The sequence below is a fragment of the Cupressus sempervirens genome, chromosome 4 (genome assembly GCF_028749045.1).
Source record: "Cupressus sempervirens isolate cs-2001-9-10 chromosome 4, ASM2874904v1, whole genome shotgun sequence".
Classification (NCBI taxonomy): domain Eukaryota; kingdom Viridiplantae; phylum Streptophyta; class Pinopsida; order Cupressales; family Cupressaceae; genus Cupressus; species Cupressus sempervirens.
Window position 1 is genome coordinate 639,794,982 of NC_143121.1, and position 17,459 is coordinate 639,812,440.

At 36.4% G+C, this 17,459-nt stretch overlaps 1 protein-coding gene across 7 annotated transcripts in view; it reads left to right on the top strand.

Annotated features, from left to right (window-relative positions):
* Window positions 1–17,459, top strand: part of TGH (SWAP (Suppressor-of-White-APricot)/surp domain-containing protein) — a 199,770-nt gene that overhangs the window by 81,234 nt on the left and 101,077 nt on the right. For all 7 annotated transcript variants that reach the window (XM_089826310.1, XM_089826314.1, XM_089826315.1 and 4 more), the window contains 2 exons: window positions 12,321–12,382; window positions 12,482–12,556. In XM_089826310.1, coding sequence (XP_089682436.1) covers window positions 12,321–12,382; window positions 12,482–12,556 — 137 coding nt within the window. The remainder of the gene's footprint in view (window positions 1–12,320; window positions 12,383–12,481; window positions 12,557–17,459) is intronic.

Sequence of the window (17,459 nt, forward strand, 5' to 3'; positions counted from 1 at the left end):
AATATTAATGAACTGTAAGTATACTTTGAATTTTCTGTTTATAAATCAATAATTTGATGTGATGATTTTCATTTGAATCATAATGATAATGTTTTATCTTTGACATTTGGCATTGATCAACGATCAAGCATCGTAGGTTCATACTCTGAAATAATTTAGTTTTATAATTATGTATAGTTATCTTATTTTTTTGAATATATAATGCACACACACACCCACACCCACACCCACACCCACGAATCCTTACGAATCATCATGGGTTTTATTTCTGAAAATCAAATTTGCACATCCAATGCTCTCAATAGCTGATATAACCTGAAACTTTACCCCCCCATTTTCTCACCGCTCATATTTTCTTGCAACCCTATTTTCTTGCGGTTGTAGCTTCTTTTAAAGTTTGTTTGGCTTTGCTTTTCACCCACGCAAGCAATGTGGGATAGCTTGTAACATTTTATTATATATTTCCTCTTTTTTTTATTTAATGAATTTATTTAAAAAAAAACACTAAAGGGGAAAATGAATCCATATGTGGACTTACAATTTGTTTTTGACTAAGTTCCCTTTTATTACTTCAAAGGGGGAATCCACACTTTTATAGTGGGTATCTGCATGTCTCATCTCCTTGTCAAACTAGGGAAAAAAGATATATGCAAGGAAAAGTTCTTACATTCTACTCGCAGAAGCATTTTTCCCTTTATTTTAGTAAGCGAGGAATTTCAACCTATGCAGAGATAACTAGTTCCCATACTTGGAAAAAATTTCATCGTCCTTAGTTATATAAGAGTGGAAAATCGACTTGTCCTTGGATAAATCCAAACATCCATTAGAACAACCCCTACTGTAAGTATAAAACCAAAACAGGGAAATTACCTTGCATTAAGACTCTTCATTCACATCTTTTATCCTTAGATTCCAGGTGGGGAAAATCGAGCCATGTCTAGATAAACTATCAACACTTGGAATTTTTCAATAAAATGCCATTTAAAGTGGGAAATTTCATGACAAGTCTGGATTTTCATCAATTTAAGTGGGGAAATTCATAATAAGTCCAAAATTTGTTTTAATTTAAGGGAGGAAATTCATAGCAAGTCTAGATTTTGTGTATTTTTATAACTAGAAACTGTTTTTCCTTAAGATTTTGACAATTTAAGTATGAAAAATCAATTTCTATAAGGATTTTATGGCCCTTATGCATAAAATATGGCTTTAAAATATATTTTGGACTATTTGAGTAGCCAAAATTAAATTAGACTTTGGATTTTCAACTTAACCCACAATAACTTGACTTTGAAGGACTTTGATTTCATCTTTCCCACTTTAAATCCCAACTTGATTGCTTGATTTCTCAATCACGCTTCAATCTTTTAAAGCTTCGAATTTGAAACAATTGTCACCTCTATCTCAACCCATGAGTCCCTTATGGGCTTCAATTGATTTTCAATCTGTTGGACCTCGTCATCAAACAAGGTGGTGCGGACTTTCTCATACCCAGGGCCACAATACCCTTTTGGAGCTTCATTGGCACCCCTCAACATGTCCTTCCAAAATGGAGAGCGAACAACATCAAAGGACAACCCATTTGCATATAGGCACCTTCCCACCTTAATGTTAGCAATTTCGCGGCCCTTATTTTGGAAAGTAGTTTCTTTTGGCCCGTTTCTTTTGCGTACAACAGGGACAGATTCAGTGTTAGTGTCCGTTGTGGTACTAAAGAAGGGGTCGTCTTGTACTATAACATTTGGGGGGGGGTTGCATTCCCTTTGTTCTTTTACTTTTATTGGCATTGCTACTCTGTTCTGTTGCCCTGCATCCTTCTCTCTCTTCTGCTGCCTCATGCTCTTCAATATATTTTAACACAGCTTGATTTGGTATAGGGGCACCTTTTTTGCCAAGGCATTTCTTGACTCCTCTTCTACTATAACCACATAAATGACCTACCATACGATAATAAGAACTATTTCTTTCTACACCACATCCCTTACATCTCCAACGTAATGCACTACCTCCTACAAGGGGTTTTAAAATGTCTACATACTTCCATAGAGGAGAATCAGAGTTGGGTTCCATTTTTTGTTCGATGTTGCCTATTGATGAAGAGGTAGATGACATTCCTTTCCCTATGGCAAGAAATTAGATACATGTTCATAATTTCTAAGCAAGAAAATGATAAAATTTGGAATAATGGAGAAGATTCAAAAGAACATATAAAGATTGAAAGAGAAATGGAAAAAGGAAAAAAGTTAAAAACTAGAACAAAAATAATAGAAAATAGAATAGGATCTTACCTTTCCAGCCATTGCAAGCTTGTAAATGTGTATGAATGATGCACAAACACTTGAAGAACACTAATAAATCAATCTTCAAACTCCTCCTTGCACAACCAGATGCTTGCTCAAAAACCTATGTGCTCCCCCTTAAGACAAAATAACCTATTTAGAAACATAAAATGACAATGAGAGGGCACAAAACCAATTAATAACAACTTTTAGGTTTTATGGACACCAAAAAACAATTAAGAATTGCTCATAAAACACTTTTCTAACCATCTGCGGGGCCCAATTCGCTGTGGGTTCGAAAATTTCAAGGTGGTTTTCAAAGTTCACACTAGGAAGTCCAGGAGTGCAAAAATCGCACCTTGGTCGAACCAAGTTCGAACTAGACCCGAACTTCGAACTGTTTGAACTTTCCTGGGTCCTAGACTTCCTAGTGTGAACTTTGAAATCTTCCCTTGTATATGCATCTTTCTTGTCTTGAAATTCTTTGTAGTTGATGTGTTTGATTTCCTCATTTGTGAGTATCACCTTTCCTTATTTGCTTTGAATTCCTTCTTTTGATCTTGATCTTTGAAAATTTTGGTTTGTAGCATCTCCTCCATCTTTGTCTACCCTTTATTGTTCACTTTGTGTTAGACCTACAAAACAACATTGAGAAAATTGTCAATAACCCATTAAAATGACTTACCAATGTAGCCTTTAATCTGGAAACGGCCTCCTAAAATCTGGAAATGATGAAGTTTCATCCTTGGAAATGTACTTTTATGAAACCTTCCATAATTAGCCAATTTTGACCATTTCCTTGGTGATTTCACTCTCTAAAAGAACTCTTTCCAAAATTCATAGCATCTCTTTTTAGAAACTTATACCTCTTCTTTTGTATGCATAAACTTAACATTTTCACTATGAAACTTGGTTGATTTCAACCTCATGGATTTTTACTACACAAATTTCCAACTTTTCTTTGGCTCCAAAGAGTGAACTTCATCTCTTAGTCTGCATTTATCACCTTGGTTGTCAACACTTAGTTAATTTTTCATCGTGAGAGGGTGGACTTTTCTTGTTTAAGTGGATTTTCAACAACTTTAGGAATTTTCCAACACGTTTGAAAATTTTCACAACTTTCAATGGATTGGAATTAGGAATTTTCTGCATCTTCAAGAAATTTGTATGATTCTCCATGGATTGTAATAAGCATTTTTTCATGACTTCAGGAATAATTTCCATAATTTTCCATGGAATATTTCAAGAATTTTTCTTCTAGTGAGTTGGAGTTCACAATATATCAAGGAATTTCCTTGACCAAATTTTCTCCCTTGAAAATTCTTTCTTTGTGGTGAATTTTGATGACATTCAAGGAATTCCCAACACTTAAAACTATGTTCTTCCTCCTTGCTAGAGCAGATCTCATAATGGATTAAAGATTCTCCTTGTTTTTCTTTGCAAGGACCAAATGTAGAATTGTGGGATTTCCTAACACTTGGCAATACTTAGCCAAATTTGAAGTCATCCTAGGCTAGGCAGTCTTGGCTTTGGAACATGAATTTTCAATGAGGAGACTACATATTTAGAAATAGGAATTTCCATGAATTCTTTGTGTACTTCTTTTAGTACTCAGAATTTCCACAAATTTTAAGTGGACTTCATTTAGAAATAGGAATTTCCATGAATTCTTGAGTGTACTTTTTGTTAACTTGTGGAAATCTCCATGCCTCTTAGTAATTCCAATGCTTTAAACACTTTTTCATCTCAAGGTCGACTTTGTGTTGAAATAAGGATTTTCAAACACTTAGACAAATTTCTTATTGATTTCCTCTAAATTTTCAAAATCCATCTCCTCTCGCTTTCCTCTTGAATTCCTTCTAGCTTGCAAATTTCTTATTGATTTCCTCTAAATTTTCAAAATCCATCTCCTCTCGCTTTCCTCTTGAATTTCCTTCTAGCTTGAGGTAGGCTGCAACTGGGTTTGAGAAATTTCTTCGCTGTATTTTCCTGAAAAGATAAGAAATTCTAAGCTAGGAGAGCACATGAAGTTTACAAATACAAAGTATAAAATTTTAACTCTAATTAAATCTAATTATGATTTTACGTTGCATTGCTATGTCCAAAATATATCTTCAATCTTTTTATAAATTTGAATTTCAATCAAGAATTAAGACTGAAAGTATGAAAAGAGGAGGATGAAAACATTGAATCTGCCCCAGAATTCTCAGATTGAAATTCTAAATCTGGAATGAGAATCTCTTTCAGGTCTGCATAAACTTGTTAGAACCCGTCAATCAGATTAGAAAACCCTTCGAGAATTCTGAACAAATCTTGAAGATTGCCTCTAATCCATATCCAGGGCTGCATTCTCCTTTTTCAAATAAATACAATGCGAAGCTCATGAATATATAGGAAACTATGATATCAAGAAGGGATTGACTTGCTTTGTTTTTTTTTAGTTCTTTCCTTTATTGAACTTGGTTGATTTTTCATGGAGAAGCTTTATTTAGAAAAACATTTATTTTTAAAATTTCCATCTGTTTTAGGTCTTGTTAGTGAAGTTCTATCTGCCTTTGAACACAATGTGCAGAAACAAAACCATCCTTTCTGCAATTCAAAATTACAAAAAACAAAAATAAAGAAACCTTAGCTTTAGGAATATAAATTGTGCAAATTTTTTCATAGCCTTAAGTTTATTTTCCTCCATCAAGGTAAATTGAACCTGCAAGCTCTCTATAGGACCACAAAATTTTATAGGACAATTAATAACACTGCAAGAAATGGCCTAGGGAGCAAGCAACATCCATGATTTTAGTGGAAAATCATGAAAAAACTTCATAACTCTGGTCATGAAAGATGTGATATTGGATAGAAACCCCAGCTGTGTCAAAATAACCTGAAAATATAGTGAAATGTAGTGTCCCCCATCGGGACTTTACTTAATTTATCTTAGATTTCTTGATTTGCATTTGGATTGTATTTCCCATGATAGGATTAGTCATTTATCTCATTAGATTTAAGTTATCTTTGACAGTCATATCCAATCTTATTACTATTTTAACTCGGCGAAGGAAGGAATAAGTGTTTTTAAGTTGCATAGACAACAACTTTGCAATGGATTCCCTCAAAATCTACAGTTCTAACTGCATAGTAACGATAATCAGAATCGTATCGGAATTGGCACGGCCGAAACGAATCGTGAATCGGGGGTGAATCACCGGTGAATCGGCGATGAATTGGCAAATTTGAAAAAACCCTTTAAATGTAGAGATTTTAACAATTTAAGACTTATTTCATGCACCCTTTATTGAATATAACTTAAACACACTATAACATCATCAAAGAGAAGTTAAAACTTAACATACATAAACATGAAACATAAAATCCATCAACATACATAACTATGTTATAATTATGTACTAAAATGTAAATTGTAGGCTAGCTGAAATAAATAAAAATCAAATGATCATAATGATTCAAATCATAGAATGTATGTAAGATGAAATCATGAAGATCTATAAGACATCAAATCATAAATGTATGTATAAATCTAAGATGAAGATCCATGAAAGTTTGAAACGTATGTTTATCAGTGATTCAGTATCACTATCAATATGTATACAGTGTAAACAAAATATAAAAACAAGGCTCTAGCTCAAGCCCCCCATCATCCTCATCATCATCCTCTAGCTCTGCTACAGCCTCAACGTCAGCCTCTAAGTATCCAATGTGCCTATGAGAAAGGCGTCTAAGGTAGGTCCTAGAGGACCGCCGAGCCATGTCCCCTGCATGGGCAATGGGCTCACGAACAACGTCGCTAGGGCCTGTGTTTGTGCGTGCACGTGTGCGTCTACCAATGCTTGAACGTGCTCTAGCTGCCTCCTCTGCCATGGCCACAGCCTCAGCCTCTACATCCACCTGGTCAACCGACGTGCAATCTTCCTCAGTGAAGACTGGTTCCACGGTCTCTGTGATCCACTCTGATTCTGGATCAATCTCCTCCAGAATGATCGGAGAGGAGTCAGTGCCCAAAATCTGTTTGATCCTAAGACGAAGGTTGTAATGAACAAAGACAAGATCATTCAACCTCTGCACTGTCAACCTGTTTCTCCTCTTCGAGTGGATGTGCTCGAACATGGACCAACTGTGCTCACATCTAGAAGCGCTGCTCGGCTGACTTAGAATACAGATGGCAATTTTTTGAAGGTTTGGGGTTGTGGCCCCAAACATTTGCCACCATCTATCTGAAATAAGGAAAAACAAAAACAATTAGTCTCATTTACAAATTACAACTCTAAAATTAATGCATTATATAATCAACTTTAAGTTTAGAATCTAGATTCATGAACATTGAATATATTATTTAATTTTTAGTTGGTTGTAGTGTTGTCTGAGCATTTATGGCCATCTTGCCAGAGAAAAGTGGCCCTCCTTTATTGTTGAACTGGTCTAGCTCAACAATTGCAGTAGCGCTATTTTCATCGCTACTCAACCTTTGAATCACTGTGTATAAGCCAGTGAGAACCTCCGCATTCACCTCGAACTCAGGACGGAAACAAAATGCCGGATTTAGATAGTAAGCTGCTGCATGGATAGGTTGATGGAGCTGATTCTGCCATCTCCTATCAATGATGTCCCAAATAGGGCCATACCTCTCCTGCACTCCTGCATATTGGGCTCTGATGGCTTTCTTGGCCCTATCCATGCCCTCATAAATGTAGCCCATAGAGGGCTTCTCCCCATCAGCAGTTCGTAGCAAAGCTACAAGGGGCTTAGTGACCTACATATAAAGTAAAACAAAAAATTTGAGTCAAAACCTAAATATAAAATAATATAACTTAAAGTAAAAGTAAAATACTAAATGTTAAATTGCAATAAATTTACCTTAAGGATTTCTCTAGCGGGTTTCCAAAAATCATCCTCGTCAAATATGCAATCCGCCACATCTAACCCTACAGTGGTCGTAGCATAGGAAGAGCAAATCCACTCCTGCCCAACAAACATGCTCCTCAATCCATCCCTTGATGTCAACAAGGACTGCAAGGTGATGAAATTCGAGGCAAACCTCGTGATACCTGGGTGAACTAACTCCTTGCCTCTTGTGTACTTCCTCATTGTGCTAAGGACAAATGAATGATTATAAATGAACTTGCATATTTTTTTGCCCTTTCCACACATGACTTGACAAACTCAAGTTTGCCAATTTCCTCCAACATGAGGTCAATGCAGTGTGCGGCACAAGGGGACCAAAATATGGTGGGGTGCCTCTCCATCAAAAGTTTACCTACAACAATTTTAAGTCAATTAGAAATTCAAATTTCAAAATTCAAATAAATTTATTTTCAAAACTTGAAAAGTTAAAAGTTTACCTGCAGCAACATAACTTGCTGCATTATCCGTCACCACCTAGATCACATTTTGTTCCCCCACCTCTGCTATGGCTTCCTCAATAGCCTCACATAAGTATGTAGCACTTTTTACATGTGCAGAAGCATCAATGGATTTGATGAACATGGTATATCCTACAAGTAACAAAACAACGAATTATAATATTAAATTAGCAATTAACAAATCAAAATTTACAATTATGTATGTAGGAAAGTAGAATGATCAATCACCTCCACAGGATACAAGAAAATTGAGGAGTGTTCTATTCCTCCTATCTATCCAACCATCAGTCATGATGGTGCAACCCTTTGCAATCCACCCCTTTCGGTTCTCCTCGAGGTCAACCCTCATGTCCTCCACCATCTCATCCAAGAGGTATTCGCTCAACTCAGCCTCAGTTGGGGGCTTTAAACCCCGGACCACAAATAGCAACTGCATCTATCATATTCTGCCAATAAGGAGCCTTGTCACAAATACAAATTTAGATGTCAAAGACTCAAATTATAAAACAAGTAGATATAATTAAAGTTTTACTTTTACTTTTAATTTTAACTTTAAAGAAAACAAAGAAAAAAGAATCAATTACTTGGCTGCAATAAATGGAATGTTGCAAAAGTACCAAAATTTGCATATCTCCTTTCTGGCAGCATCATGAATCTCCTTGTTCAAACCCATGCCCTCAAGCGTGGGTTGGGAACCAGGAGTAGTGCGGGGCACAAAGTAACTATCCATTTTGTTTTTTCGCACTCTAGGCTGCAATAGGTTGGTGTGGGACTCTGTCTCAGTATGTGACTGACCAGCACTAGCACTAGCACGAGCAGAAGAACTAGGATAAAAAGGAGGCCTAGAAGAACCCTCTCCAACACAACCTACAGATGCGGAAGCTGATGCTGATGCAAATGTGGATGCGGCTGCGGATGCGGGAACATGAGAGCCAATACCCCTTAACCCTTCAATTTGCATTTTTCTATTTGCTTTGTCTTTTTCAATTTTTTCTAATGCCATTAAGAAAGTGTGTTTTGCCTTAGGAGTTTGGTGAGTGCAAACTGTAACATCGTGTCCAGGTATACCAACAATGTGGAATTTCAATCTATAAATACCCCCGGAAATTATTTTTTCTTTACAAAACATACATTTTGTTTGATATTTGGTTCTTCTAGGAAACTCTTTGTTATATTTCCAACATTCATCTTTTTTACCCATTGCGAATTTGCGAAAAATGAGAGCAAAGGCTGCTGCAATAATTTTTTTAATGTTAAATATCAAAGTTTGAAGCTAATAAAAACTACAAAACAACAAACCCTAGTTTGCAACTTAGTAAAAATAAAGAACATTCAAGATTTACAGTAAAAATCTTGAAAACTATAGACATTTAACAAAAAATGCATAATACACTAAAAATTTAACAAAAAATGCATAATACACTAACATGCAAGAAAAAAAGGAGCACTTACCTCTTGCAAATGAGTTGAGGAGTGTTGATATTGGCTCCTTAATGCTCCCAATGCAATTGATGGGCTCCCCAAATGGCCTGCTGATCTCTTTGGTGCTCTTCCTTCTTGCCGGTTAGAAACCTATGGCTTTCCTTTTCTCTTCTTCTCTCTCACTTTTCCTCTCTTCTACTCATGTTTAACAAATAGAAGGCCCTTTAGGGTTATAACAAAGAGAATAGGTCAAAAAGAAAGTTAAAAAAACAAGTTATTTTTTTTAAATTTCCAACTCCATACTTTACATGCCGCGGCTGATTTCTTGGCGATTTTTTGAGCCAATTAATAAGTGATGACTATAGTTGAAGATATAAATAATTATATTTAACAGAGTAATAAAATATATATAGATAGATAGATAGATAGCATATTTAATCTTAAATACTATTTTTTTTTTTTTAAAGAGGGGTAAACGCTTTGACCTGGAGCTATGCACCAGTGAGGCCACAAACGGGGGACCTCATCCCCATTAGATTTGAACCTTGATGGCAAGGATAACAACTCAACAACTTAACCATCACAACATGCCACTATTGGCAATGTTAAATACTATTTGACTTAAGAGTGGAAGTATGAATAATACCAAGGAGGGGCTTGTATAAATCCAAGCAATAGATCTTTGTCCCAAGATAGGGTAGGAGTCAGCAATCTGTAGGCCTTGATGGTTACTGACTTCTGAGGTAAACTTGATATAATTGTAAATATTGAGAAAGAGTCTCAACTTATTTGTTTATTGTACTAATGAAAATATTTATGTTATTTCATTACTATTTAGGCCCTGTGTACATCATGAGGAAATGAGGACTTCCAAATGATTATCACTTGTATTTGTAAAAGTCACTGGAAGGTGATGATCTTTCAATAACTTAATCTTTTATTGTGATGAACATCTTTTGATGTCTAAGTAGGTCATGATAGATGATAAATTGCATGGTGGATTAAGTTCCTCAAACAAACCATGGCCTTCTATTGTGATGGAAATCTCATGATGTCTAAGGAGATCATGATAGATGATAACTTGCATGGTGGATTAAGTTCCTTTAACAAACCATGAATGTTTCTATGGTAAGTATTATTGAGGATACATTATTGATCAACATTTTTTGAGTACTTGGTGAATATCATGTGACTTGATATTTAGGCGGCATTACTCATGATATCAAAATATTGGATATCTTATGATAAAAGATATTCTTAAATTTCTTTGATATTACACTTAGGTAATAACTATTCATGTGTTAATCCTTCTTAACTAAGAGTGAGTGTTAAAGTTTATAATCAAGTTGGATAAATCAAATTGTGTGTGTGTGTGTGTGTGTAGAATATTATTACTATTCAATATTGCAGTATACATATATATATATATATATATATATATATATATATATATATATATATATATAATAAAATCTTATAACAATAATAGTTTAAATCTGAGCGATCATTAACAAAATCAACAACTGTATTTTGAGTATCCCCGATCACCTTTTGAGTGGGTGTGACATAGAAGTCATGTACCCAATGGTTGTGACTCCATGCAGGAGTCACTCCCATTGGTGATGTGACTCCCCGTCACCATGAATAAAGACGGTGACTGCAGAACAATACATATTCAAACACATAAACAAAAATAGTCTTCATGCTATAACGTCTGCAGTCAACAGATATTGGATTGTAGTGAATGCAGTCTATTTCAAAAATATTCTGTGATTATTAATAGACAGTCATTGGGAGATTGAAATTTATAGTCAGAGTCGGACTCATCTGTAAGGAATTAATAGTTTCTTGTTCAAGTCTCATATTAGACTTAATATTTATTGAAATCAAAGTCTGAACTTAGAGTTACTTAGACTCTAATATGATATTGATAAATATATCAATACTTCACATATTATAATCAACCTATATAATCTGATCATCTATATATTAACAAAAGGAAAGTGAAAGTCTTTTTAAATAAGCGTTGAAACTATTTATTCATAAAGGATAAAATCGACAACTAACAAAGCAAAAGGAGAAGAATGATGACAAAATTTATAAAATAAATTATAATAAAAAATACTTCAAAAATATATTGCAAGGAAATAGTTGACCATTATATATTAATATTTATGAAATTACTTTGATAATGAGCTCCTATCTTCGGGAATGGATTTCTCCCGCTATATTGTAAGGTACATATTATGGATTTTTTTATTAATGTTTTGGTTACAGGTTTCATTGAATTGATTACATCGATAATTTGGAGATGTAATGATATAGATTAGTTAGAAATATTGTAAGTGAACGTGGTAAACATTTGAAATTAAACTGGAAAAGAAATGAACATTAAATCACTTCAAATGCCCGAATAGTTTCTTTTAATTTGATACAGGTTTAATTAGGTAATTTACTTAATGAACTGGTTTATAGTGTAGGTGTTTTCTCCTGAAATATAGAGTTATTCATCCTACCCCATATTCTGTGTGGGTTGTCTTCTTTTTCATCTGGCCTCCAGCTTGAGTATCCTGATCTAGGTTAGCTGCACTGCAGACCTTAAATGTGGGAGTTTATTTTTTTGCTTTGTGTGCAGTACAATGTACGTTAAAGAATGAAAGGAAATCTTATATCCAGGTGGGAAATATACATTTAAAATTTAAATAAAACCTGTTATGAATGAAGCACTTGAAACACTTTTTCCTTCAAACTGATATGTTTTGGTAAGTATTCTTCTTGATACAAGACTGGCCTGAATACTTGATGGAGTGGCAGCAGTTTTAACATTTCAGGATTTGGCTCGTTATCTATTGTGCTATCGTCCCACAAAGGAAGGACATGATTAAATGATAATAAATATCTGCTGGAATTATATCTTGTGGCCCAAAGTAGTTCACTGAGTGTTGAAAAACAATTCCTTGAATTTCGATTTTAAAAAATAAGACTGTTTTATCTGCAGTGTACTAATTTAAGTGTTCTATGGGATACACTGCATATTTTAATTAGGTTCTGACTTTGTTCTCTTTGGTGGACCCATCATCAGGGAAAGAATTAAACCAATAACCTAAAATAGTTTTTCATATTTTTACGCCCATATTCCTCTTCCAGTAACTGTAATGGACTCTCTACATTATATATGATACATTCACTTTATTGATACATTGGAGTATATTTTGTTATTTTTCTTATTGAGCTGTATTTTGATTTTCAGACCCTCTGCTATCCCTGGTCCCGTTCCAGATGAATTAATTGTTCCTGCTGCAGAATCTATTGGTATGTTTCCAGGGCATCTACTGCACATAAACAATTTGTTTTTTTCTTTGTGTTTGTTTCTATATTCCTCACTAAAATGTGGAATATGAATAAACTTAGGTGTGAAATTACTGGTCAAGATGGGATGGCGACAAGGAAGATCCATAGGAGCAAGCCATATTGCTGCTATTTCTGGTAATGCTTATGAAGTTAGATCCTGTTTATATGTTACCTTTTCTTTCTGTTTGGGGTTATTGTGTCTATTATACATGAATTCAATTGGTATGTCTTAATAGTTATTGGAGACTTTAGAGATCAATATTTACACGCTCCATACATTAATAACAAATTTTGTTCATGGTAAATATGTTTGTTTAAGTGGGATGTATAGGATCTCTTGCATTAAGATATGTAGTTGATGACTCATGAGCATGTATTTAGTCAAAGGAAAAGCATATGGCTCTTGAGCTTGGAAGTTTGATTAGGAATTATGGTCATGATTTTTACCTCAATGGAAATCATTTTACCTTTTCAACCTTTTCCATTATAATTTGTCTATAACATGAATGAATAATTGACTAGAAATGATTAGTTCAAAAAGGAAACTGGGTAACTGCAGACAAGGTCAAAGAAGTGCAATAGGTTGACACAATGGCTTGGCATATGTACGATGCAATCTTCGACTGTACAAAGAGAAGGTGCAAGGGAAGACTTTACATAAAGTGCTTGCCTTGGATGACATTGATCCATATTCAGCAGATTGTGTTGCTTCTTGTGATGGTGATGGTGTGGATGTGGATGTGGATTCTTTTTGACCAATGATTTCCCAGTTAAGTTCAAGATGGATGAAGATGTCTGGGACACAGAAGTGGCAGTGTGTGTGGAGGAATGGAAGCTTGGTTGTCCATCTTAGGCTTTTATGACACTCATTGAGGATGTTGAAACTATTTCAGCACCACCCACCCAGTGGAAACAATTTTTTAGCTTTAGTTGTAGATGCAATTAATGATTTCTAGTTTTCATTGATACTCAAACTTGAACTTAATATGCATTCTAAAGTTGTAGTTGTTTCATTGAGTTTGACTTCAATATGTGTTGAACTTAATTTTATTCAGATGCTGCACATTTTTGGTATATGATCCTATGTTAATCTGCTGATTTCTAATTTCTATGTATGTAACTCAAAACTTTGATTAATATATGATGCAAATCTGAAATCATTCTATAATCAACAAATTTCGCGTGCGGTGTTTTTAAGAATGTTTTAAGAAATTATATATTTTCAAATGTTTGATAAAAATGCCTATTTATTGACTATTTTTTTTTTCGCATAGCTTTCAATTTGTTTGGGTCTGACAAGTTATTGGAAAATCTAAGTTTTCCAACTATGGTTTTGGTAAGCATGGTAGATCTTTGACAGTTGTTTGTGGCTTCTTCGTGCGTTAGTGGATTTTTTCATGATTCCAAGTAGTATAGATAAGATAAGATAATAATATTAATGTCCAACAAAAAACCACAAGGGTTTATGGGATTGAGCATATAAACAAAAGAGCCGGCCACAACAGGAGCACCAACCGGTGACTAAGAAGAAACAAAACAAGACACGAAACCAAGAAAACCAAGTTAAGACTAAGGATCCTTCCTTGGTACAAAGAAATCAGTCACGAAAGGATATAACTGTGGATGATTCAGAGTCAGATCGTCGCCGAGAACCGCTGGAGGAGTGTCGTTTCCTGAAGAGACTAGTACAGTGTCTGACCGATTTGTAGGGAGTGGTTATGGATGGCCTTTTCACACCCCATGAAGGAGACAAGGGGGAGAAAGATGCGGTGATGAGTTGGTCGGAGGTATGACTGACTGCAAGGGATGCTCACAAAGTTGGGTGGCCTCTCGTAGATAAAGTGCAAGACACCTCTGATCAACATAGCCGAAGAACGTTGAAAGAGAAAAACAATCTCTGAATAAACAGAAAAATCTCCCTTTGATCTCATAGTATATAAGACAATGAAATATGAAGTGGGTCTCAATCTCAACCTCTGCCAAAGTATACAGTCTACAAATCTGATCATCTCTATCCATATGGTGATCGGTCCGGACCTGAAGACGGTGAGAGCCAACTCTAACGGAGCCCAAAGAGAAACGCAGGGCGTGACACCATTGCCGATAAAGATAAGCAGGACGCACTATAATACCATTATGAATCTCAAGAAAATGCTTTGCATAAAAGGCCATCTTAGGACATAATCCACTAGGAGGATTACTCCAACTAGTGATAATGTACTGTCTATAGATATCCTGTCTGACATACCCGTTCAACTCCTGATGCAAGGGGAGGAGGTGAGAAGAAGCATCAAGTGAGAATTGTTATAGAGGAAGACGATCAATCTCAATCCCAAATGAACCCAACAGAGAGGTGGCCTGGGCACACCAACAACGAGATCTAGTGCTAGTGTCGGAACTCATAATCTCAACAAAAGAATAGTATGCCAGATGAGAGTATCTGTTTCGGTCGACATCTGAATCCATAAATCCACGAAGCTGATGGAGAAACTAGATCAAGTCAAAAATGGCCGCAAGTTTGAAAGGATGAGCTCCAAACTTAGCTAAGACAATGCTGTGGGGAGAGAGTCTTTGACATCTAATAATACGCTGTAAGAGCAACAATTGAACATGCTCAATAGAGGCCCAATCAAAAACAACAAGAGAAGGTCCCCAAACCACCTAGCCATAGAGAATGGTCGGTCTAACCAAGGAGTCCAAGAGGGACAGCTTGGACAAAATGTCCTGAAAATGATATTTGAAGCATTGTCTTTCGATCATGGCTAGAGAATTCATGCCTTTACTAACCCTGGACTGGATAGCCGGTCTCAAACTAAAGTGGGGTCCCAAAAACTTTACCTCGAGATAAATATAAGAAGTGATCTCAACCTCCTGCCCCTTAAAAGAAATGAAGATGAGAGGTCTTTAAACAGTGAAAGATCATAACCCGAGTCTTAGCTAGATTGACCACGAGCTAACGCTGATTACAAAAAGAAACCAAGCCATCAAGAAGTCTGTAAACTGTCAGGAGAAGAGGCCAAGAGAACAACATCATTTGCGAAAACGAGAATGGAGATCAAAACCTGATGCAAATAGCACCCATCACCAGGTTTTGAGGAGTTCACAAGGAAATCCTCGAGCTCATCAATATACAACCCCAACAGAGTAGGAGAAAGAGGGCAACCCTGCTTCACCCCAATAGTGCTCTGAATTGGAATATAAAAGCCCTCCAGGATCTTGAGTCTGCCAGTCACCTTCTCATATAGTGTCATAATATTAGTCAACATCATATCTGAGATCCCAATCTCTCTAAGTCTCTTAAATAAAGCCATGCCAGGAACAAAATCAAAAGCCTTGCGAAAATCCACAAAACAACATTAGACTTTCTCATAGCAGAGCCTAGCCTCCTCAATAATAGCCCTCAACGTGAAGATGTGATCCACAGTTTGATAGTTTGCTCCAAAATCAAACTGTCCTTTAGACCTACAACCTCTCTAGTTAAGCTCTCTGGATAGCATGGTGTTAAGAGCAATGGCATAAAGTTTGGCAAAAGCATGCCCGATTATGATAGTCCTATAGCTACTTGGGTCAGAAGCAGGCCCAAACTTATGAATAAGATAAATCACATGTCGCGACTAGGACTTAGGAAACCCAATATAGACTACTCTATTAAAGAGAGTAGGAAGGTAGGATCCAAGAACCAAAGCACCAAGTTTGAAAATTTTTGCCTGGAAACCATCCTCGTCCGTAGCTCTACTGCATCTCATGGATCTAATGGCCTCAAAATTATTGGAGGGGGTGAACAGATGGCAATAAGGAGGTGGAGTGGAATGAAGGGGTGGCTGACCTGGAATGTCATAGTGTAATGGTGTGGGAGGTCAAAGAGTGGAAGTCAAGGATGGAGGGTGGGGTGACACCTAAGAAAAAGGGTACGCCAGAAGATATGGGGATTCTGTATAAGCATGGAGCAAAGGGATTTGCACTGAGAAGAAGTAAAAGAACGCTTCTTGTGGCGAAGAAAACATAGATAAGATAAATGCAGGTGGGCGAAGATAGGGGTGTGACTCTCAAAAGCAGAGCGAATAGAGCGATGAAAAGCTTTATAGTCGACATCAGACCATTGATCATAGGGAAAGTATTCTGACTCAGACTTGAGAGAGGGAGGGGAGTGGTAGGAAATAGAAAGGAGTGCGGATGTCCGAATGGAAAAAGCAAGTAAATCAAACATGGCAGGGGCCGCATGTGTATCACTAAAACTAGTTGGTGTTAGAAGTCTCCTAAGATGGAAGGAAGAAAGCTCACCATCACTCTCGGGATAGCAGAAGCGAGTAGGAGTGCAGGCAATGTCAGTCGGGATGGGGGAGGGTTGAAAAGAAGGCAAAAAACGGGATGAAATGTTGACAACAATGCTAAGAAGAGCATGGTCAGCAAAGGGGAGACGAGAAATGGTGAAACTATGAATGGAGGGAATGGAGGAAGAAGATGTGATGACATAGTCTACAATACTTGCACCACCATAGTGCAGCCAACAGGTAAAGAGATCGGAGCCAGGAAAGAAAGATAAATTGTTAAGGATCAACAAACCAAAAGACTCATAGAGTTGCAGGAGGTGGCAACCATAACAAGAGAGTGGCCCAGAGGCATCATCTTAGGTACGCTGAAGTCCCATACTGATTGGGTCTATCTCAGAGGTGCAAATTGAATCAAAGCCACGATCATGTATAGGAGTTTGAAGATTCTTGGTTCGTGCATTGAAGTTGCCAAAAATAATGATATCACCTAAGGCTACAAACTGTGAGATACCCTCCTGAAGATCACCAAAAGGGTCCCATCCTCAGCATCATTTATGGCATATGGAGAAGAGGTTGGTGGAAAATAACATATTCTTTGTCGGTGATTCTGATGCCCAATATAGACCCATATGAATCTGGCAAAGGCATCACAATGAACCACTGATGTGAACCTGAAAAGGTCATCTCTAATTAGACAAGCAACACCTCTGGACCCACGGACCCCACCATAAGTACTTTTTACTTTTCAAGGATCATGCTTGCAATAC